At 35.9% G+C, this 24066-nt stretch overlaps 2 protein-coding genes across 6 annotated transcripts in view; one reads left to right on the top strand and one right to left on the bottom strand.

Moving 5' to 3' along the window:
• The window catches only part of LOC110459352, a 29508-nt gene extending 20650 nt beyond the window's left edge, over positions 1-8858 (bottom strand). The window contains exons 1-2 of one of the 4 annotated variants that reach the window (XM_021511565.1): positions 8842-8858; positions 362-547 (exon numbers count right to left, since the gene is read on the bottom strand). In XM_021511565.1, the coding sequence (XP_021367240.1) occupies positions 362-505 (144 nt within the window). In that variant the 5' untranslated portion in view covers positions 506-547; positions 8842-8858. The other 3 variants (XM_021511563.1, XM_021511564.1, XM_021511566.1) reach the window with 3 other exon arrangements.
• LOC110459353 (mitochondrial-processing peptidase subunit alpha-like) lies at positions 6910-22354 on the top strand. 2 transcript variants are annotated; one of them, XM_021511569.1, is made up of 12 exons: positions 6910-7024; positions 11379-11581; positions 14717-14796; positions 15229-15308; positions 16019-16121; positions 16458-16550; positions 17063-17341; positions 17923-18134; positions 18849-18939; positions 19586-19648; positions 20707-20851; positions 21173-22354. In XM_021511569.1, the coding sequence occupies exons 1-12, from the start codon at positions 6960-6962 to the stop codon at positions 21346-21348; spliced, it is 1590 nt and encodes a 529-aa protein (XP_021367244.1). In that variant the 5' UTR covers positions 6910-6959; the 3' UTR covers positions 21349-22354. The 2 variants fall into 2 exon arrangements, with proteins under 2 accessions (XP_021367244.1, XP_021367243.1); XM_021511568.1 differs by lacking the exon at positions 6910-7024 and adding an exon at positions 8945-9027.
• The last annotated feature ends 1712 nt before the right edge of the window (positions 22355-24066 follow it).

Genomic DNA, 24066 nt, shown 5'->3' with positions numbered 1-24066 from the left:
CAGGAAACCAGGGTAGGAACAGAGGAACCAGTCTTTTAGCTCCATATGTTCAAGTCTGATATAACAGATGTCAACATAGCCCCAGCAGTAACTTTTGTAGGATTTGTTTCAAATGAGCCATATCATTTCAAATGTTTGGATACCCATTACTAAAAGATATAGTGGGCTCTCAGAAAGTGGGAGAGTCCCATAAGAAAGCACAAGTTCTGAACTCAAAACTCTTTGTCCCAAACATCACTGGCCAAGTGTCTGTTAAGTCAGGATACACTCTACACTTATACATATTACAGGACATTAAAAGTAAAAATACTCCAGCAAACTACACATTCTTATTCATTTTGTTGACAAGAAATAAACATACCAAACAGGCACATTTTCCATCCAGACATCCACCATGGCCGGAACAGTTTCCATGGCAACTGTCACTGTCATCCATATTGTCCATCAGCCAATCATAGGCCACACTGACAGATTGTGAGATCGCGTGTTGCGTACTCATTAGCATGTCAGTCTTTTACTTCATAGATATCTTTGATTGGAGAACAAACTGCAGACAAAAACAATTATTTTACATACTGCAATGAAACATAGACACACTGGATATTTGTCTTTACACGACTAAGATAGATGAAAGTTTACTTTATACAGCCACATGATAGACAGTGGCCAGAATCCTCTTACAGATATAACCTAGCTGATACCATTTTATAATTTCTTTATTGCAGTTCATGCTTTCACCTGAAGAAGGACTTATTCTAGATATCCTTGCTGTGCCAGGTAATTCTACAGGTATACTAGCTGTGCCAGGTAATTTTACACCTGTTCTAGTCATGTCAGGTAATTTGATATGTATCAAAAGTTTGCAGGTGATTTTAAACCACTACTAACTGTGCCAGGTAATTCTACAGATATCCTAGCAGTGTAAGGTAATTTTACACCAAAACTAGTTGTGTCAGGTAATTTTACACTTGTACCAGTCATGTCAGGTAATTCTACAGGTGTTCTAGTTGTGTCAGGTAATTTTACACTTGTACCATTCATGTCAGGTAATTCTACAGGTTTCCTAGTTGCGTCATGTAATTTTATGCTTGAACTGGTCAGGTAATTCTACAGGTGTCCTAGTTGCGTCATGTAATTTTATGCCTGTACTGGTCAGGTAATTCTACAGGTGTTCTAGATCTATTCATGTCAGGTAATTTTATGCCTGTACTGGCTAGGTAATTCTAAAGGTGTTCTAGTTGTGTCAGGTTATTTTTACACCTACAATAGTTGTGTCAGGTAATTATATAATGGTACAGGTATCTTAGTTTTATCAGGTAATTGTTGTAACCTGTACTCCATCCTTTATAGCACCTCATGTTGAAAGCAACTCGCTACTTAAATACAACTCTCTATTTGTGATTTTTTAGAAGCTTATCAGAAAACTCATTTTAAAATAGGGAAAAAATATTAAAATGAAGACTACCAATATTATCAGAAAGAGCAAGATAAACAGTATCTGTTAGTTCTGAAGAGTTCTAATGTAGGTTGTCCTTGTTAATGGCAGATGAATCAACAACAGTACAAATATGTACCAGCTAGCACACTCAGGTTACAAAATCTATAGATCTCACAGCTGACTGGGGGTTTATATAGATGGCATTTCACAGTACTCTGTAACCATATATACACCATTGACGTGCACTCATTTAAAAATGGCTTTAAACCAACAGTCACAGCTCCTAAAACAGTGTCTATATCACCCGGGCCGCTTAGTTCTTAAAAACTAATCAGCTAAATTAACGACAAACACAAAACTGTTCATTTAATAAAAAAAGACTGAAATTCAACACTTTTTTCCTTGGGAACAGGAAACAAAAACAATTTGTAAATTTTCAGACATTGCTGCATTTCTCATAAAAACACGGTTTGAAAATTTGTGTATCTAGGGTAATTAATTTAAGCTTATGATTATCTATAATCAGAAAGTTTGGTTGTTTGCCCAGACAGAACAGATAACACATGACATGTCTATTCCAGACACACCTGATAACAGCTGATTAACACTGATCTATCAACGAACACGTTCATAAACTGGTTTCAGAGGTGTGTCTACACTTACATTATATGCATGAAACTTATTTTTCTTACATTTTCTTTCTTTCCTAGCTTTCACAATGAAGACACATACATTGCTTTTTGTTGTTTTTGTCAAACATTATATTTGATTTAAGACTTTTTGTTGGTTGTTTGTCACATACAAATGTATGCAGCAATGATAGATTAAGCTATATAATTGTACATTGCTAAGGCTAAATAAAAATAAAATTGTGTTTCCTCTAACCCTACCTACCCTAGATTTTGTAACCACCCTACAACTATTTTATTGACATTTAGTGATATGCACTGTTAAAGTCCCAACTCCTGCTCTATCTAAGCATATAAGTAAAAATATTCTACAAAATAAAACAAATTGCCTACCTACGTACCTGAATTTTCCTGAGGATGATAGCGGAAACACAAGCATTTGTTTTTTGGCCTAAAAGGTCATATACCCCATAGCTATTTGAACTTCCAGCCAGCGAGTCCCCTTCAGTCCTAAATACAACTCAAATGAGTTTCTGATAAATTACACTTTCAGTATTGCTTATACTGACTAGCAAGGAGGAAGAACAGCAATTCAATGTGTAATACTCAGACTTACCTAATGTGTAAGTGGAATTAGGAGCAAGGAAGTGTTCCTAACAGATTCCAGAAAAGACAATTTCCTTATACAGTGACGCAGCATTCCTTTCTTATAGAGGTATAATATATACAACATACTGTTTACACGCCGACATAGACACTCCCTATTTGGGTCAGGTGCTCACTGATAAATCTCTCGGGTCAAGCTTGGGACTGACATCAAGGTAAACAGGTACCAATTAGTGATATGCACGAAACTAGACAACTGCTAATATTTAACAAGTATTAAGACCTCATATTACATGTATTTTCAGCTCACCTGACACAAAGTGCATGTGAGATTATGTGATAATTCAGTATTCAGCCATGGTGTGCCAACTTGTTTTCAACAACTTCTTTTAAAAAATCATGAGCCATAAGGTCAGAAGATAGCTTTCTTGGATGAAGTCCAACAAACTTTGCAAAATGAAAATACTTTGACCGGTCCACCTTCATAGTCATAGGGGTCAAATTTGTGAATAAACATTCACTGACTTCTTCTAATAAACCAACAGGTCTATAGAGATTTAGCCAATACAATATTGCTTTCATGATGTGTTACTTGTGAAAAGAAATGACCTTGAGTCCTTGACCTTCTTTTGTGGTCATTTTGGAAAATATCTTAAAATGACCACATTCTAGATCCTTGATATATGTGGTATACACTGTTAAAATGAAACTCTGATCTTTGAAAAAATGAAGACATCTAGGGTTATAATATTTTACAAATGACATGTTTGAGTAAAGGAATATCACTTTTTATGAAACAAATGACCTTGACCTATTGCCGAAGTCATTGGAGTCAAATTTGTAAAAAGAAATGTTTAATGACCTAAAATGCCTAAGTGGATCTTGGTTTTTTTCACCTGTGTCACAAACAATTGAAGGTCTACCTTGCAAGTTTGTAGCAAAAAGAACCTTGACCTACTTTCGAATATTTAAATAACCTGAAATCACTTCCTATAACAAATAAAGATGTTTAAGATTACGATCTTGTAAAGACGTACTAAATCCACTTTTGAAGTCATTAGGATCCAATATGTTCACTGGGTTTGTAAGTGCTATCACAAAAGTTTGATTGTTTCAAACAGGTAACAAAGACTTCCTCCATTATCTTGCAATGTCAATTGTTTAATACATCAACTGGTGACTTATATGGGCCCTTTGGACATCCTGCATATATATATGCAAATATATTTCATAATTGAGAATTGACCAGGAAAAAATGACACAAAATTACAAAGTATCAGGTTTACACTGTGAGTAGATCTTCACACATTGAAAGTTAGGACATTAGTTTGGATATAGCACTGTAGTAGGACGAGGAATAGTTATAAAGATAGTGCCATCGCTGGGGCTCGAACCTGCGACCCTTGGCTCTCAAGCCCAATGCTCTACCCATGAGCTAAAGGGAAATTCCCCACAGCTGAAGCTTGTAAGGTATCTTAATCATTGTACATCTTTTACACTTTTTCCCCCGTTTTTCAAACACCAACCCAGGTTCTTTGACTCCCTGCCAAGGGTTCTCCTACTGTGAACGGGGAGGTTCAACAGCACCAGTTTGTATTAGGACAAGGAATAATGATCAAAGATAGTGTTATCGCTGGGGCTCTTACCCGAGACCCTTGGCTCTTCAGCCCGATGCTCTACCGCTGAGCTAAAGGGAAATTCCCCACAGCTGATGCTTGTAAGGCAACCTTGCACATATTTTACAGCACAATGATGTACCAAGTAAATACAATACAAAGGTATATACTGGAAAAGTGACAATATTTAATATTACGAAATATCACTGACTGTACTTAACGTTGGAATGTGTGATGTAGGTACACTCCGTATACAGGCGTTGAGCTGTATGTGATAACTGGGTCAGCCAGTGTGTTTAAGATAAGATTACGGGTAGACTGGTCCTCTGGTTAAGGGAGAAATGTTATATTGGTACATGACACACTATAGTAAAAATAGAACATTCTTTATTGAGGATAAATACATGTTTAGCCATGGGCTAATCTTCCACAACCTGGTCCTCATTATGGGATTGTAGTTTGTATCTATCTGTATTTGCATTTTTAAAGAAAGGTCATTGTGCAAATAGACTAGGACAATTATATTGAGTTTTTTGTTTTGTTTTAAATTATTCCAACTCCAATAAACCAATACACACGCCTGAAGTCTGAACTATCAATTTAGTTACACATAAGGAACTAGATTAAATAAGATTGAAATCAACAATATTTCAATAACAATATTTTATTTCAGATAAAAACTCATGTTAAAATAATTCCATTTATTTATAACAAGTGGTTCACATTGTGTCTTGTTTCTTTGTTTAGAGTGCATCGTTACCTCTTTATACAGGAGCATTTCGTTGTTTTGTTAACAGTATGCAGTATAAGTAAACACACACAGAATTGTGTCAAGTACACCAGACGTGAATTGTATGATGTTCTTTAGGAGACACATACAGTGACAATCAGGCAGTGAATGGTTTTTGAGTACATTACTAATTCTGGCAGAAGGATTGCCTGAAAAGGCTACTCAAGTCATCTCAAATTGAAAGCAGACATATCAAGTTGTGTGCTTTGAGCTGTGAGTTGTTGGTCCTTGTGAGATAGCTTGCAACAGAGTTCCACCTTGTCACCCCAATGGAGCTGGACATGCCTTGGAGCTGGACATGGTCAGTCTGGTGCCAGAGGACAGGCCACAAAGCTGTATGTTGTCAGCCGAGTGACTGACTGAGGATGAACCTCAGAGCTGGACATGGTCAGTCTGGCATCTGAGGACAGGAAACAAAGCTGTATGTTGTCAGACTAGTGACTGAGGATGAACCTCAGAGCTGGACCTGGTCAGTCTGGTGCCAGAGGACAGGCCACAAAGCTGTATGTTGTTAGACTAGTGACTGAGGATGAACCTCAGAGCTGGACATGGTCAGTCTGGTGCCAGAGGACAGGCCACAAAGCTGTATGTTGTCAGCCGAGTGACTGACTGAGGATGGACCTCAGAGCTGGACATGGTCAGTCTGGTACCAGAGGTCAGGCCTTAAAGCTGTATGTTGTTAGACTAGTGACTGAGGATGAACCTCAGAGCTGGACATGGTCAGTCTGGTGTCAGAGGACAGGTTTGTGAGGACAGAGGTACTGCCCAGACCTAAATTTGTAGTTGAGAGTGCACATTGTCCATGCCATCCAGAAGGTCACATTACATTTAATGGTGGCAGCATCATGACCCTGGATTACCTTGTTATAAGACCTGTTCCCAGTGCTAAGGAAGGTGTATTGGAATATACAGGGGGGATAATTCTAAGAGGCAGGAATAATGTAAAGCCAAGGAATGTAAAGGGAAAATACTGCCTTACTGGCAAGCTAGATTTGTATAAATAGGCATAACCCTTTAGCTGGGACTCACTCAACAGTTGTATTATATAAGCAACACCAAGTGTAATCAGTCAGGTTCAATGACTTCCCATGCATTTCATACATTACAACCATAATTAACTGACCCCTCAAAGTGTTTGCAGGCCTGGCAGTTTGGTATAAAGATAGATCAGTTAGATGGTATTTGATTAAGTGTCATTAATTTAAGTTCTTATAATAGCTAACAGACTACAAGTATGTAATAAGTGTGGTGTTTCTGCTGTTACCCTTTCATCTGGGACAGCTGTATACAGACCGTCAAAATTTGATATGCTGCCAACTTTTGTCACAGAGACTGCCTTTCAGATATTGACATTAGGCAAAAAGGGAAAAAACATTATCTGTGATGGCTATAATTGGAAACAAGCTAAAACATGTACAATGTATTTTAAATAATTATTCTAAATGAAATAACAAATGCACAGTGTTTCGACACGCACAACATACATGTATCTATTTACTACGACACGCACAACATATCTATTTATTAATACCTATCAGGCCTGTAGTTCTTTATAGCAATTAACGTGAATAATGAAGGAGTGTCCCTAGATACTGAAATATGTACGTAGCATTTCATCATTTAAAATACTTTAAAAATAAAGTATACATCCATTACATTGTTTAATTAACCATGTAAAAGTTCTACAAATTTGAAGGGTATTTATCGATGATTAAGTTAAATAAGGCTGAAAATATATATACGGAAAAGTTTATCTTACCTTTTGGCTTTTCGAACGTCAACATCACGTGTCGTTCTAGTTTCACTTTAGGCCTGTTCGAACACTTCGGAAGCTGCCGCCATGTCAATGAAAGCATCCGAGAGTCTCCGCACTATCGAAAATGGCGACTCCCATGTGGACTCGAACCGTCCGTCAAGGTTGTTGTCGACTTTGTCTTCTACAGAAGTAAGTTTTAAGATTTTCTCAGCGTCTCTCCATTGATGGTTTATCAGTGTACAATTTTGATAAATGTCCGATGTTTTTCCATTTGCTATTTCTGCGTAAAGAAAGGAGAACAGACTTGTGTTGATGTTTCTACAGTAATCTTTGTCGTTTCGGTACGTACCAGTAGTTTCGTTACCTAAGAGTATGATATTACGATACTTCTTTGTAAAAACGAAACATGCTGAAGAATTTTAAAATATGAAATCTTCAACACACAGGGCGCAAAAGCAAACAAAGTACAAAGTTAAAATGTCGGTCTAATTTACTAATCTGATGAAATACGGAAACGACATTTGGAAAGTGACATCATTTCTCCCACAACCACTACTTTACAGGTTTCCTGATCACTTCCGATTAATTTGATAAACCTGCTTGGAGTTAGTACACATTTTAGTTACCAACTAGTACCATGGACATAATTTCATTGGTCAATCTTCAAATTATCTAATCTTCTAACAGTTTAAAAATTAACTAGCTGGAATTAACGTTAGATAAAAATGATAACCAACCATCACTAATTGGGGAACCTCTATACACAAGTCCTGAAATTTCTGTACCCCATGACAATTACTAGTAGCTAGGGGTAGGTCTCTATTCATACATGTATACGTAGGATGCAGACGTTTTGGTACCAAGATGTTTTGTACCGAAAAATTGTGGGTTTGATACATCGAACAGATTTTTGGGACAAGCATCAACATTTCAATCAAGGACTTTTTTTTTGTATTTTATGTGTCATTTTATTTATGTTTTTTCATCTTTGCCAAAAAAGTACCAAACCCATCCTGTTTTTAGGAAACTACCAGGCACCAAAACATCTAGAATTCTGGTACCGTCAGAGAAACAGAAGAAGGATGTAATGTTTTATCAAATTGATAGAATTTAAGATTTAACTCACAAAAAATGTTTTAAATGCATTCTGTGAAAGAACTTTAATTGAATGGTTGAACACATACAATGACATCAGAAACAATCAATGGATACCACCCAAATAGACTAACAACACTCCGTAGTGATATCATATGTTGTCGTAGCCTGATATATTATCTTCCCTTTGATCCAACACCGAACTTGTGACATTTTGACAAAAAGTAGTTCATTTTAGTCTGGAAAAACTGACTATTTTTGTCTTTAAAATAAATCATGGAGCTTGGATATTCGGAATGTCTTCCATAAACAGTCTCTCTGGTGCACACTGTACTGAATGTTTTCTTGTATATATATGCTGTTATTGCAGTTAACAGCATGTTAACTTTCCGTATGGTAGTTACACAGTTGGGTAGATAATATATTTATCTCTGCCACTATATACATGCCAATAAAATGTTGACAATCACTACATAATTCCCATACAGTGAATGGAAAGCTCTAGGTTAATCACTTTTTTTAACCCAATAAATGTTATAACCATGGACTTTTCTTGTCGTCTTATCACTGGTTGCAGTTAACGTTGCATAAAGAAATCCCATTTTGTGCCCCTATACATATAAACAGAGTTATATATACAGTTGTCTGTTANCGACACGCACAACATATCTATTTATTAATACCTATCAGGCCTGTAGTTCTTTATATCAATTTACGTGAATAATGAAGGAGTGTCCCTAGATACTGAAATATGTACGTAGCATTTCATCATTTAAAATACTTTAAAAATAAATTATACATCCATTACATTGTTTAATTAACCATGTAAAAGTTCTACAAATTTGAAGGGTATTTATCGATAATTAAGTTAAATAAGGCTGAAAATATATACACGGAAAAGTTTATCTTACCTTTTGGCTTTTCGAACGTCAACATCACGTGTCGTTCTAGTTTCACTTTAGGCCTGTTCAAACACTTCGGAAGCTGTCGGCTTGTCAATGAAAGCATCCGAGAGTCTCCGCACTAACGAAAATGGCGACTCCCATGTGGACTCGAACCGTCCGTCAAGGTTGTTGTCGACTTTGTCTTCTACAGAAGTAAGTTTTAAGATTTTCTCAGCGTCTCTCCATTGATGGTTTATCAGTGTACAATGTACAAAATGATAAATGTCCGATGTTTTTCCATTTGCTATTTCTGCGTAAAGAAAGGAGAACAGACTTGTGTTGATGTTTCTACAGTAATCCTTGTCGTTTCGGTACGTACCAGTAGTTTCGTTACCTAAGAGTATGATATTACGATACTTCTTTGTAAAAACGAAACATGCTGAAGAATTTTTAAAATATGAAATCTTCAACACACAGGGCGCAAAAGCAAACAAAGTACAAAGTTAAAATGTCGGTCTAATTTACTAATCTGATGAAATACGGAAACGACATTTGGAAAGTGACATAATTTCTCCCACAACCACTACTTTACAGGTTTCCTGATCACTTCCGATTAATTTGATAAACCTGCTTGGAGTTAGTACACATTTTAGTTACAAACTAGTACCATGGATATAATTTCATTGGTCAATCTTCAAATTATCTAATCTTCTAACAGTTTAAAAATTAACTAGCTGGAATTAACGTTAGATAAAAATGATAACCAACCATCACTAATTGGGGAACCTCTCTACACAAGTCCTGACATTTCTGTACCCCATGACAATTACTAGACTAGTAGCTAGGGGTAGGTCTCTATTCATACATGTATACGTAGGATGCAGACGTTTTGGTACCAAGAAGTTTTGTACCGAAAAATTGTGGTTTTGATACATCGAACAGATTTTTGGGAAAAGCATCAACATTTCAACCAAGGACTTTTTTTTTGCATTTTATGTGTCATTTTATTTATGTTTTTTCATCTTTGCCAAAAAAGTACCAAACCCATCCTGTTTTTAGGTCTACCAGGTACCAAAACATTTAGAATTCTGGTACCGTCAGAGAATCAGAAGAAGGATGTGATGTTTTATCAAATTGATAGAATTTAAGATTTAACTCACAAAAAATGTTTTAAAGGCATTCTGTGAAAGAACTTTAATTGAATGGTTGAACACATACAATGACATCAGAAACAATCAATGGATACCACCCAAATAGACTAACAACACTCCGTAGTGATATCATATGTTGTCGTAGCCTGATATATTATCTTCCCTTTGATCCAACACCGAACTTGTGACATTTTGACAAAAAGTAGTTCATTTTAGTCTGGAAAAACTGACTATTTTTGTCTTTAAAATAAATCATGGAGCTTGGATATTCGGAATGTCTTCCATAAACAGTCTCTCTGGTGCACACTGTACTGAATGTTTTCTTGTATATATATGCTGTTATTGCAGTTAACAGCATGTTAACTTTCCATATGGTAGTTACACAGTTGGGTAGATAATATATTTATCTCTGCCACTATATACATGCCAATAAAATGTTGACAATCACTACATAATTCCCATACAGTGAATGGAAAGCTCTAGGTTAATCACTTTTTTTTAACCCAATAAATGTTACAACCATGGACTTTTCTTGTCGTCTTATCACTGGTTGCAGTTAACGTTGCATAAAGAAATCCCATTTTGTGCCCCTATACATATAAACAGAGTTATATATACAGTTGTTTGTTAATTTTTATATCAAGCATTGCTCAGAGGTGGGGGACTATATAGATGTTTTTTTATAGCACTCGTTTGTGTCTCACAGTCTGATTGTCACTGAACATAGTAGTCCTGGTATTTTTTCATCAGATTTGGTAACAATTTGCTTTGTGGAAGTTGAGAAGAAGTTGCAAAGTGATTGTTAAATGTTCCAGAAACTAACAACACTTGGTCAGGGCCATGATAGTGTCATTTTTATGAAGTTTTGTTTTGATTGAAATTGAGAACTGTCCAAAATGTGTCAGTTTATCAGAGACAGGCTCCTTGGATTTCAAATGAAATCTGCCAGAAAAATAACAACTGAACTGGTCATAATATTGATAAGAATGATCCAATTATTATCATTATTTCGGATACCTAATTATTTATTTTTAAAGAAAAGAAAAAAATGAAAATTGGGCTAGGTACTCTTGTCTTTAGTAGTATAGAAGGTTGATATGACAATTTATTTTTAAATTGAATAGTCTATATATGGTACAAAATCCTTAAAATGTTTTGATAACTTGGAGTTTGAATGCTGCCTTTAAACTTATATTTGGTGATACATTTGGTGTATAACAACATTTCCAGAGGACATATAGCAGACTTTTCAGATTTTATAAATATGGAAATCTATTTTTAAAGATCTTAATGTAAGCCCGCCAAGCCTTTCTGTCTGAAACAATCCTGCCCCATGTTCGAAAGCTTCAAAAGTATGATTTGAACATTATCTGCACACAGAACAGATTTTGTATTGTTTCTGTTAATTTTCAGTGTGAAACCCAGAAAGTTCAGCAGTAAAGGACAAGCACCTAGTGGCTTTTCCAAAGTTTCATTGTCAAAGCGGTTACCGGGGTTACCACTTCCAAAGTATGCTACTGTTGAAAACCAGAAACAGGTGACACAGGTGACTACACTAGAAAATGGACTGCGAGTGGCGTCGGAGAACAAATTTGGACACTTCTGTACTGTAGGAGGTATGTATTGGGTTAATTCTGTTGTATTGGGATAATTCTGTACTGTAGGAGGTATGTATTGGGATAATTCTGTACTGTAGGAGGTATGTATTTAGATAATTCTGTACTGTAGGAGGTATGTATTGGGATAATTCTGCACTGTAGGAGGTATGTATTGGGATAATTCTGTACTGTAGGAGGTATGTATTTGGATAATTCTGTACTGTAGTAGGTATGTATTTAGATAATTCTGTACTGTAAGAGGTATGTATTTAGATAAATCTGTACTGTAGGAGGTATGTATTGGGATAATTCTGCACTGTAGGAGGTATGTATTGGGATAATTCTGTGGAGTAGGAGGTATGTATTTCATGTGTTTGGATAATTCTGTGGAGTGGGAATTATGTATTTAGATAATTCTGAGGAGTTGGAATTTTGTATTTAGATAATTCTGTGGAGTAGGAGGTATGTATTTCATTTGTTTGGATAATTCTGTGGAGTGGGAATTATGTATTTAGATAATTTTGTGGAGAGGGAATTATGTATTTAGATAATTCTGTGGAGTGGGAATTATGTATTTAGATAATTTTGTGGAGAGGGAATTATGTATTTAGATAATTCTGTGGAGTGGGAATTATGTATTTAGATAATTTTGTGGAGTGGGAATTATGTATTTAGATAATTTTGTGGAGTGGGAATTATGTATTTAGATAATTCTGTGGAGTAGGAGGTATGTATTTCATTTGTTTGGATAATTCTGTGGAGTGGGAATTATGTATTTAGATAATTTTGTGGAGTGGGAATTATGTATTTAGATAATTCTGTGGAGTTGGAATTTTGTATTTAGATAATTCTGTGGAGTAGGAGGTTTGTATTTAGATAATTCTGTGGAGTAGGGGTGTATGTATTGGGATAATTCTGTGGATTAGGAGGTATGTATTTCATGTGTTTGGATAATTCTGTGGAGTGGGAATTATGTATTTAGATAATTCTGTGGAGTAGGAGGTATGTATTGGGATAATTCTGTGGATTAGGAGGTATGTATTTCATGTGTTTGGATAATTCTGTGGAGTGGGAATTATGTATTTCGATAATTCTGTGGAGTAGGAGGTATGTATTGGGTTAATTCTGCACTGTAGGAGGTATGTATTTAGATAATTCTGTGGAGTGGGAGGTATGTATTTCATGTGTTTGGATAATTCTGTGGAGTAGGAATTATGTATTTAGATAATTCTGTGGAGTGGGAATTATGTATTTGGATAATTCTGTGGAGTTGGAATTATGTATTTAGATAATTCTGTGGAGTAGGAGGTATGTATTGGGATAATTCTGTGGATTAGGAGGTATGTATTGGGATAATTCTGTGGATTAGGAGGTATGTATTGGGATAATTCTGTGGATTAGGAGGTATGTATTGGGATAATTCTGTGGATTAGGAGGTATGTATTGGGATAATTCTGTGGATTAGGAGGTATGTATTGGGATAATTCTGTGGATTAGGAGGTATGTATTGGGATAATTCTGTGGATTAGGAGGTATGTATTGGGATAATTCTGTGGATTAGGAGGTATGTATTGGGATAATTCTGTGGATTAGGAGGTATGTATTGGGATAATTCTGTGGATTAGGAGGTATGTATTGGGATAATTCTGTGGAGTAGGAGGTATGTATTGGGATAATTCTGTGGAGTAGGAGGTATGTATTGGGATAATTCTGTGGAGTGGGAGGTATGTATTGGGATAATTCTGTACTGTAGGAGGTATGTATTGGGATAATTCTGTACTGTAGGAGGTATGTATTTAGATAATTCTGTACTGTAGGAGGTATGTATTGGGATAATTCTGTGGCTGTAGGAGGTTTGTATTGGGATAATTCTGTGGAGTGGGAGGTATGTAATGGGATAATTCTGTACTGTGGGAGGTATGTATTTAGATAATTCTGTACTATAGGAGGTATGTATTTAGATAATTCTGTGGAGTAGGAGGTATGTATTTAGATAATTCTATGGATTAGGAGGTATGTATTTAGATAATTCTGTACTGTAGGAGTTATGTATTGGGATAATTCTGTACTGTAGGAGGTATGGATTGGGATAATTCTGTACTGTAGGAGTTATGTATTGGGATAATTCTGTGGAGTGGGAGGTATGTATTGGGATAATTCTGTACTGTAGGAGGTACGTATTGGGATAATTCTGTACTGTAGGAGGTATGTATTTAGATAATTCTGTGGAGTAGGAGGTATGTGTTTGGATAATTCTGTGGAGTAGGAGGTATGTATTTAGATAATTCTGTACTGTAGGAGGTATGTATTGGGATAATTATGTACTGTAGGAGGTATGTATTTAGATAATTCTGTGGAGTAGGAGGTATGTGTTTAGATAATTATGTATTNGGTATGTATTGGGTTAATTCTGTACTGTAGGAGGTATGTATTTAGATAATTCTGTACTGTAGGAGGTATGTATTGGGTTAATTCTGTACTGTAGGAGGTATGTATTGGGTTAATTCTGTACTGTAGGAGGTATGTATTGGGATAATTCTGTACTGTAGGAGGTATGTACTTAGATAATTCTGTACTGTAGGAATTATGTATTTAGATAATTCTGTGGAGTAGGAGGTATGTATTTCATGTGTTTGGATAATTGTGTTGAGCAGGAGGATACATTTCGCTGTTAATTACTGTTCTATATTTACTGAATCACAGCCTTCTATTTGACAGCTGATAAAAGACACTATCATGTGGCAATAATGGAAAACTGTAGTGTTCAATAAATGTTTGAGACTGATGAAGGACATGTGTCAAAACAGTGTTGTCTTTGATATACACATGTGTTGGTTTCTCAATGGAGACATTTCTTCAATATATTATTTGATGTTTATATATTGTTCTGACCTATCAATAATCAAGGAGGAGAAGCACGAAAGAAAAGTTTAAGTGATGTTGTGTTTAAACTGATCTGGCCAAAGTGTTGTGTGGTATACAAGCTAGATACATGTCACCTCAACTATGATGGTTTGGTTTTGTAATTTCTTTTCACAATTTTATTTATAACTAAGTAAAGTTTTACCAAAGGAAAAGAAGTTATGGCATCTATTGAAAAGATATTTTGTTAGTGTTAATGAGTATTGAATATTGTAAATGTTTACATTTCAGTTTTAGTCGACTCTGGATCAAGATATGAAGTTGCTTATCCAAGCGGAATATCACATGTTTTGGAAAAATTAGCCTTTAATGTAAGTAATGTAATATTTAATGTAAGTAATGTAATATTTAATGTAAGTAATGTAATATTTAATGTAACTAATGTAATATATAATGTAAGTAATTTAACATTATATGTAAGTAATGTGATATTGATGCAAGTAATATGACATATAATATATATAATATGACTTGATTTATAAGTAACATGACATTTGTTATCCCCTCGCGACAAAGTAATAATAAAACTGTCAACACCAACAGAATGTGCATGGTTACTAAACTGCTATAGTTATTTTAATCTTTTACTTTTCTGATACAATGTATTTAACTCTTAATTAGAATTTTGTCGTTTAAACTAGGCAGTCTATCAGATAAAAGAAATTGTATGCATTTGTTAACCTACCCATACTTAATAATTTATTCAACATTACATGCTTTTCTATTTGTCCTTAATCTTCCAGTCCACAACACAATATAGCCGTGAACAAATTTTTGAGATCTTAGAAAAACATGGTGGAATCACAGATTGCATGTCGGCCAGGTAGAGTTTTGATTTTATCTTTTCACTCTTTTAGATTTACATGACTGAATCATGTCCTTGCATTTGTTGACTGTTATTAAAAAGAGGACCCTGTAAGACTTACCAGGTACATGACTATAAAAGGCTTGCTTGACTAAGAGGTCCTGGTAGGCTTGCTTGACTAAAAGGCCCTGGTAGACTTGCTTGACTAAGAGGTCCTGGTAGACTTGCTTGACTAAGAGGCCCTGGTAGACTTGCTTGACTAAGAGGTCCAGGTAGACTTGCTTGACTAAGAGGTCCTGGTAGACTTGCTTGACTAAGAGGCCCTGGTAGACTTAAGTGACTAAAAGCTTTGGTACATTGGCGTGACTTAAGTTGTAGACACCAGTTTAATAGACTTAAGCAGCTAAAAGGTTTTAGTAGACTAATGTGACTGAGAGGCTGCCAACTTGCATGACTACAAGATCCTGGTAAGCTACAAGACCCTGGTAAACTTGCATGACTACAAGACCCTGGTAAATTTATATGATGAAGAAGCCTTTTCAGGCTTGCATGACTTAGTCCTGTTATTTGACCTAGATCACGACCTTATGCTTTTACTTTGTAATTAAAATGTTGTCTTTCTGATAGTTTGAAAATCATCAAAAATACCCTCAATAAAACCTTTGGTCAGTTTAATGGTTGATATTAAAAACGGTGGTTTAAAAATTCTTTTTGAATTTGTGTTTCAGAGATACATTGATTTATGCCATGTCAGCAGAGTCGACGGCACTTCCTTTATTGTCCAACATTCTGGCTGAGGTTACCCTCAGGCCACAGTTCACAGAACAAGAGGTCAGTACAGCATACTCTATACCGAGAATTTATCATTGCAGCGAATATTAGTAAACAATATTCTATATAGTAATTATATGTGTAGGACGAAATTAACACTGGTCCAATATGTATTTCAATGGCAAAGGGTGAACATTTCACTGAGCAAAGGTTTCCAGGTATGGGTATAGAAAAACATCTACAGGGTATGTTTATTTCTAAATTTAAAGATTTTAAGACATGTTCTTGTTCTTAAAGTTTTCCAAATTATTCTTTGTCTTATTAAGTGAGACATGTTTGTTTTACAAGCATTGTCTAGTTTAAGTTTATTTTTTCATTTTCCTGGTTTCATTATAGATTGAGGATACCAGGAACATAGTGGAATATGAGCTTGAATCTGTGGAAACAAACCCTCAACCTGAACCCATACTTATAGAATTGTCACATGCAGTAAGTTGTTAATCATGTCTTATTATATACTGTAGAGTGTCTTTGATTCAGGTACAGTACCAGTAGTCTAAACAAAATGTGCAATGACATATATTTGGCATCCTTGTTTTGAAATTGAGCTATTTTGAGTAGTATTGCGTTTCTCTTGATCCCATTTGATGAGCGTACGTTGACGACATCCCCACACTGATAGATCTACCATCTAATCTATAAATGGATGTTTTATACACAGGAAAAATCTGCAATAGTCAATACAATATTGCAAACTTCATTTTTGTGGTTATTATTTGTCTGAAGGAATAACTTTTGTTAAAAAGAATCACACAAACAGTGTATACTAAATACAGAACCTTGTTCCATATTTGAGTCCAGAAATATCACATGATGTTAATATAACATTGTTAATTAATAATTCAACAATATTAGTGTCTCCTACTACTGTATTACAAAGGTATGTGTAATGTGTTAAGCCAGTTAACCTTTGTGTTATGAGTCTACCCTTTCGTGTCTAGGCGGCGTACCAGAATAACACATTAGGTCTGCCCAAGCTGTGTCCGAAGGAGACCATCCCCATCATAGACCGCAGCACCCTTCTGTCTTACATGTACCACCATCACACTCCCGACAGGATGGTGGTAGCCGGCGTTGGTGTTGATCACCAGCAGTTTGTTGAAGCGGTCAAGGAAAGCTTTCTAAACAAACAGCCAGTATGGCAGGATGACCCCAAACTCATCCACCCATCGGCTGCCTGTGATAAATCTGTAGCTCAGTATACAGGTGGTGATGTCAGGGTAGGTATACTCCTTGGCAAACGACACTCAGTATACAGGTGGTGATGTCAGGGTAGGTATACTCAATGGCAAACCACACTGTCAATCTGGTTTGGATGTATTAACACTGAACGTGCTCCTCTTTAACCAAGACTTATTCATTGCATAGTGTGAGCTTGTTTTGTTAGTCACAGACCTTGAAAAAAACTACAGCATAGATATTGAAGATGTGTCAAATTAAGGGGGTTATCTTTTTTTGTACCAAAAGTATAGCTATAAGGTCTTACATGATATGCTGGAAGATTCTTTTTTTTTCTTGCTATGACATTGTCAAACATTTTTTCATAAAAAAAATATCAGCCATATTGTAAGAAAACTTCACAGGAGAATTGATGGGCATCTATAGATGTATAATAAACTATATATCTGATATAAACGAATGCTGCTGTGGTCTCTGAGTTGCTGAAACCATGATGGCCATAACTCAAGTTTGATTGGGCCAATATGGGTTAATATGTGATTCAAGATGGATGGTGTTGAGTTTTATTGGGCTTTGGTCATACTTCCTGGGAGTCCTACTATGTACATGTCTGTCCTTTCAGGTAAATAAGGACTTGTCGGACGTTAGTCTGGGCCCTAACCCCATGCCTGACCTTGCCCACCTCGTCATAGGCTTGGAGAGCTGTTCCCACAAGGAGGAGGATTTTGTGGCGTTCTGTGTACTTAACATCCTACTGGGGGGTGGCAGTTCCTTCTCCTCAGGAGGACCTGGCAAGGGCATGTACACCCGTCTTTATACCAACGTTCTCAACAGGTAAGACATAAATCAAGATACTGTGTACAGTAAATATGTTACAGTATAATATTGAACTTAAACAGTGTACAGCTTAATTATATGTTGTTGTTTACCATGTTTCTGCATTTATTCTAGTACACAGTTCTGCATTTATTCTAGTACACAGACCACAGTGGGAAACTGTTTCTTACTTATTTTCTGGTTTGCAGATCAGGAAAAGTTCATTTTAATATATCATGGCATTGTCGCTAGATAACCTACTTGAAAGCTATTTCGTTGATGGGACTTTAAATGACATGCACCACGAAACACAATTTTTAGCCAATCAGCATGCAACAATACTCTGTTTCAGTTATTGAACAAATTTATTCAGACTGTCGATAAGGGGGAGATTTTAAATTTGAAGTTTAATTTGAAGATTAATTTTGTATTGAAAGGCTGAGAAAACGTAAATATAAGCATTGGGCTGTTTTTGTATGGCATTTATGATCTAATTGAATGACACACCTTTGCAAGCAAAACAAATCATAATGTTATTTGCTTGCAAAGCTGTGTCATTCAAATAGATCATAAATGCCATCCAAAAACTGTTCAATGTTAAAATACATTTTATGACATATAAATAATTGCATTGTAATACTGTATACTAGACAACATAGTTATGTTTCTTTATTTAATCGTAGTTTCTGTAGTTTAAGACTCTATTGAGAATGATTATTTGCTTTGTTATAGATACCATTGGATAAATAGTGCATCTGCTGTGAATAACGCTTACGAAGACACAGGTTTCTTCTGCATCCATTGTAGCTCTCATCCAGACCGGGTAAGTTAAAAATCACAACTGCCACATGTTGATCTAAAACTGTATGTAGAAGCCTCAGTTTGATGATCTGTCACAATGATCCAGGCTACATTGATGTATGATGTAGAACCCAGCTCATTTACACAGGAGGATACTGGGTACCTAACACAGGAACAAATAAACTGCATCAGAGATTGGAATAGCTTTACACTGCAAAGTTAGTGTCAGTAACTATAATTATTTGCAGGTTATTGAATTTCACAATATTAGCACAGAATTGCTATGAGAATGATTGATGGTTTTGCATAATGAAAGAATATTTGTAAAAATATAATATTGTGTGACCTAAATGTGGAAATGTTAACACCACAAAATAAAATGCCCTCAAAAATATGTTAATTTGGGATTTTACTGTGCAATTTTACCCCTACAAAGTAAAATACCCACAAAAATATCCTTTTGTGTGACTTAAGTGTGCAATGTTTTCCTCACAGAATAAAATAACCACAAAATCTTCTATTGTGTGACTTCACAGTGAAATGTTCTAGTGTGTGACTTCACAGTGAAATGTTAACGTACAATATACGAAACTTTGAAGTACATGTCTCCAGTTATACAGGTATTGAGATAATTTTTTTTCACTAAATGACAATGTTTTTATTTACAGTTGGGTGAGCTGGCTGAGGTTATCATTCAGGAACTGTGTAATACAGCTGGCAACATTCGTAATGTAAGAGTTTTACCTTTTGTACAGAATTTTTATCTACTGGTTTAAAATTTACTATATGGCATTTGACGGGCGTATATTGTTTCGCCCCGCGGTACTCTTGTTGTGTTTGTGGTATGTTTGCAGTTTTCATAGAACAATAAATCTACTAGCATGTCTACTCCAGAAACATAACAGACCCATTAAACACAAAAGTAGCATGTGTAGTCGAGACACATTACAGACCCATCAAACACAAAAGTAGCATGTGTAGTCAAGATACATTACAGACCCATCAAACACAAAAGTAGCATGTGTAGTCGAGATACATTACAGACCCATTAAACACAAAAGTAGCATGTATAGTCAGGATACATTACAGACCCATCAAACACAAAAGTAGCATGTGTAGTCAAGATACATTACAGACCCATCAAACACAAAAGTAGCATGTATAGTCAGGATACATTACAGCCCCATCAAACACAAAAGTAGCAAGTGTAGTCAGGATACATTACAGACCCATTAAACACAAAAGTAGCATGTATAGTCAGGATACATTACAGACCCATTAAATACAAAAGTAGCATGTGTAGTCGAGATACATTACAGACCCATTAAACACAAAAGTAGCATGTATAGTCAGGATACATTACAGACCCATAAACCCTTTCAGTCCGATGTAACTTTAGTAGACTCTACCATGCATTCATGATTGATACGGATGAGTCCGTTATGCTCTACAGTGGTGAAAGCGTTAAGCATCAATTCCACATTTTGTGAACCTGTAATTGTTCATTTTAGAATAAAAGTAATACTGGGTAAAATCAGAGCTGTGTACAGTACCAGTAATTGTTAACTGTGACGTATAGGAGTATCTGAGAGTGTTTAAACCCCAGTGAGCTGGTATTCATAGGCTCTCAGCATTGGACATCACCTTGTACCACCCATCATGCATGGGGCTACTAAAACGTTTGTATTGACATCTTTTTCATATGTGTTAAATGTTTGTTTGAAGCGAAGGTAAAATAATATGTAAGTTGATACTGTTTGTCATTATTGTTTATACCATGTATCTGCAGGACGAGCTGGAACGAGCCAAGACCCAGCTACAGTCCATGTTACTGATGAACCTAGAGATGCGTCCCGTCATGTTTGAGGATGTCGGGCGGCAGGTCCTCGCCAATGGATACAGACGGCCCGTTGAGTACTATTTTGAGGCTATCGGTAAGTTCATGTCCTAAGTGTTTACACTTAAAAATTGTGTTTCATGGCTATCTGTTGGTCTTACCTCTATAAACTCAGTCTACAACACATCCCAATTTAATTGTTGTTTGTACTACATCCCAATTCAAGTGTTGTTTGTACTTGTGATTTTTTCATGATGAAAATCTTATAAATTCAATAAAAAAAATCTAAAATCTGTTCTGCATTCGAAAATTTTAACTTCATTAACATCCAAGTTCGATAAAAAATATCAAAATGGTATCACATACTCGTATTCTGATCAATTTGTTTCAACATAACAACATTACCTTTCTCCTTCAGGTAAGATCACAGCTGCTGATGTACAAAGGGTGGGAAGTCGCATGCTGAAGACAAAGCTGAGTGTGGCCGCCTACGGAAACCTGAAGAAACTACCATCCTACGAGGACATGCAGTCTCTCTTAAGTGGGAAAACAAGCTTCTATAAACAGTACAACCCGTTCAGAATGATGCGGTGATTATGGATTGTCATAGTCTATTTAAGATTTATATCTTGTTTTGGAAGATTAAGACCCAAGTGAGCATTGTTGAATATAACTTGAGATGACAGTTCTGTAATCAGGATGGCTGCTATGGAGAAGCACCCCAAGGGAGCAACTACAATTTGTTGATGTTGTATACAGTGTTTCAATTGACTGTATGTTGTTTTAAGATGGGGTTTTTTTGTCTGAGAAGAAATATTCACCTTCAATGAGCGTCAGAGACATTGTCTTCAAGCTGAAAGACATTGTGTGTGGTTCTTGTAGTCCTTTTAGTTGATTTATTCTCCAAAGTGATTTCATAGAATATTTCCTTCGAGTCCAAGCACGTATATACTGGATCTCTCCAGAGTCAGAACATGCTACTGTAAGAAATACATGAAGTTTAATCTTCTTGAAATAACATATCCTTATAGGGTTTATTTTTATGATTTCATTAAATATGGTGTTTTAAGAACTAAAACCTTGATAATGGTTTGACAGAGATTGAAATACAACCTTTGGGAAAGGTAGTAGACTATTGCTACATGTTAAGGATATCAGCTCATCCACGGATGTACAAGTTGATTACAAAATAAGGATATCAGCTCATCTACTGAACAGGTTCTCTACCTGTTAAAACGTGTACGTCTCTAGGTATTCAGAGTATGCCAACAACACTGAGTAAAGTACGCCAACAACACTGTGAGTAAAGTATGCCAACAACACTGTGAGTAAAGTACGCCAACAACACTGAGTAAAGTACGCCAACAACACTGTGAGTAAAGTGTGCCAACAACACTGTGAGTAAAGTACGCCAACAACACTGTGAGTGGTGATGCAACAACAGTGTACATTGTAGAAATCTAGTACATGTATTTAAGAATATCACCTCATCTTTTATCTTGCATTTTATTGTTGGAAAGAATGCTGAATATGCATGTTCTATGTTTTTGAAAAAAATCTATTGTTTAATGAAAATAAATACAATCTTGACAAACCTTAACTTGACCCATTGCTTGTCTTTGTTTTTATATATAGCTACATGTATAATGTATAACCAGATGGTGAGACAAAATTTCTGTCTTCTTCAAGTCAATGTAAAATAGTAAGAAATACTTTGCTCCAATGACACTCAATTTCTCTGTCCATACTGGTATGTTGAATATATACAATGAAAGCAATGAAATAGCCTCACTTTATATAATCAGATGACATCATGTTATAGCTGGGCGGATGGCATAAAAATAATTATATTTTGTAGAAACAATTCCCTTTATATTATGTAAAATTGTGTGGATTTTATAGAAAATGTTACCTTCTGATGTAGAAACGGGGATCAGACACTTTACTTACATGACATTAGTTATATCAGTAGTTGTTGTAACTGTTGGATAGCTGATATTAAACAATCCCTCTCGAAGACCGATGGGTCTGAGGAAGGATTCTTTCTTTCAGTTGCTGAACTGATCTGATTTGTTTGTGTAACTTAAATTAAAATATTCATTTCAAGAACACTTTAAAAAAAAATAAAGGTGTGATACAGGTTTCAGTTAAGTTAGTGTAATAGTATCAGTAGTTTATATATCCCATGGTAACTTCACACTTTCATTGTTTGAATGTTGGGGAGGACATAGCCAGCCTATTCAGACTCTCTGTAGTAAATGCCCCAGCATGATCAGACTCTAGATTAAAAGCCCCAGCCTCTTCAGACCCTCTATATTAAATGTCCCAGCCTCTTCAAACTCTCTGGATTAAATGTCACAGCCTCTTCAGACTCTCTAGATTAAATGCCCCAGCATCTTCAGACTCTAGATTAAATGCAGCCCCAGCCTCTTCTGACTCTCTAGATTAAATTTCACAGCCTCTTCAGACTCTCTAGATTAAGGGTACATTCGCGTAACCGGTTGAAACGGTTGAACCGGTTGAACCTGTAAAGAAAACGACAGGTACAGATTTGGACCGAGGCTGACCTCAGGAAAATTTGGTACGTGTAGATTGAGGGGTCCAGATGTACCTGACCGAAACTAAAATGCTGACTATTGCCAATTTGCGCTATTTCTTTCTTAAACAATGTCAAGTCACATGTAATTTTTAGCTCACCTGGCACGAAGTGCCAAGTGAGCTTATGCCTTGGTGCTGCGTCCGTCGTCCGTCCGTCCGTCCGTCCGTCGTCCGGAGTCAATATTTTACTTTAAACAACTTCTTCTCAATAACCAAACTGCCCAGGGAGATGATATTTGGTCAGTAGCATGCTAGGGTAAAGGGCTACCGTGTTTGTTAAAATGAATGACCTTCAATTATAATCAAGGTCACAGGGGTCAATTGTCTTAAAAAACCCTTTAAATAACTTCTTCTGAATAACCAAAATGCCCAAGGTGATGATATTTGGCCAGTAGCATGCTGAGATGAAAGGTTACAAAGTTTGTTCAAATGAATGACCCTCACCCATATTCAAGGTCACAGTGGTCAAATATGTTAAAAACTTCAAACAACTTCTTCCAAATAACCAAAATGCCCAGGATGATGATATTTGGCAAGTAGCATGCTGAGATGAAGGGCTACAATGTTTGTTCAAATGAATGACCTTCACCCATATTCAAGGTCACAGGGGTCAAATATGTCAAAAACTTTAAACAACTTCTTCTGAAAAACCAAAATCCCCTGGGTGATGATATTTAGTCAGTAGCATACTAGGATCAAGGGCTACCAAGTTTG

Source organism: Mizuhopecten yessoensis, unplaced genomic scaffold (genome assembly GCF_002113885.1).
Source record: "Mizuhopecten yessoensis strain PY_sf001 unplaced genomic scaffold, ASM211388v2 scaffold10045, whole genome shotgun sequence".
NCBI lineage: Eukaryota > Metazoa > Mollusca > Bivalvia > Pectinida > Pectinidae > Mizuhopecten > Mizuhopecten yessoensis.
This window is presented reverse-complemented; position numbering and strand designations above follow the sequence as displayed.

Bases quoted from the DNA above. Each gene is read 5' to 3' on its own strand.
- LOC110459353 (XM_021511569.1), top strand. From the start codon at position 6,960: ATGGCGACTCCCATGTGGACTCGAACCGTCCGTCAAGGTTGTTGTCGA. The intron at 11,582-14,716 runs GTATGTATTGGG...TTTACATTTCAG, and splicing joins ACACTTCTGTACTGTAGGAG to TTTTAGTCGACTCTGGATCA. The intron at 14,797-15,228 runs GTAAGTAATGTA...TTAATCTTCCAG, and splicing joins TGGAAAAATTAGCCTTTAAT to TCCACAACACAATATAGCCG.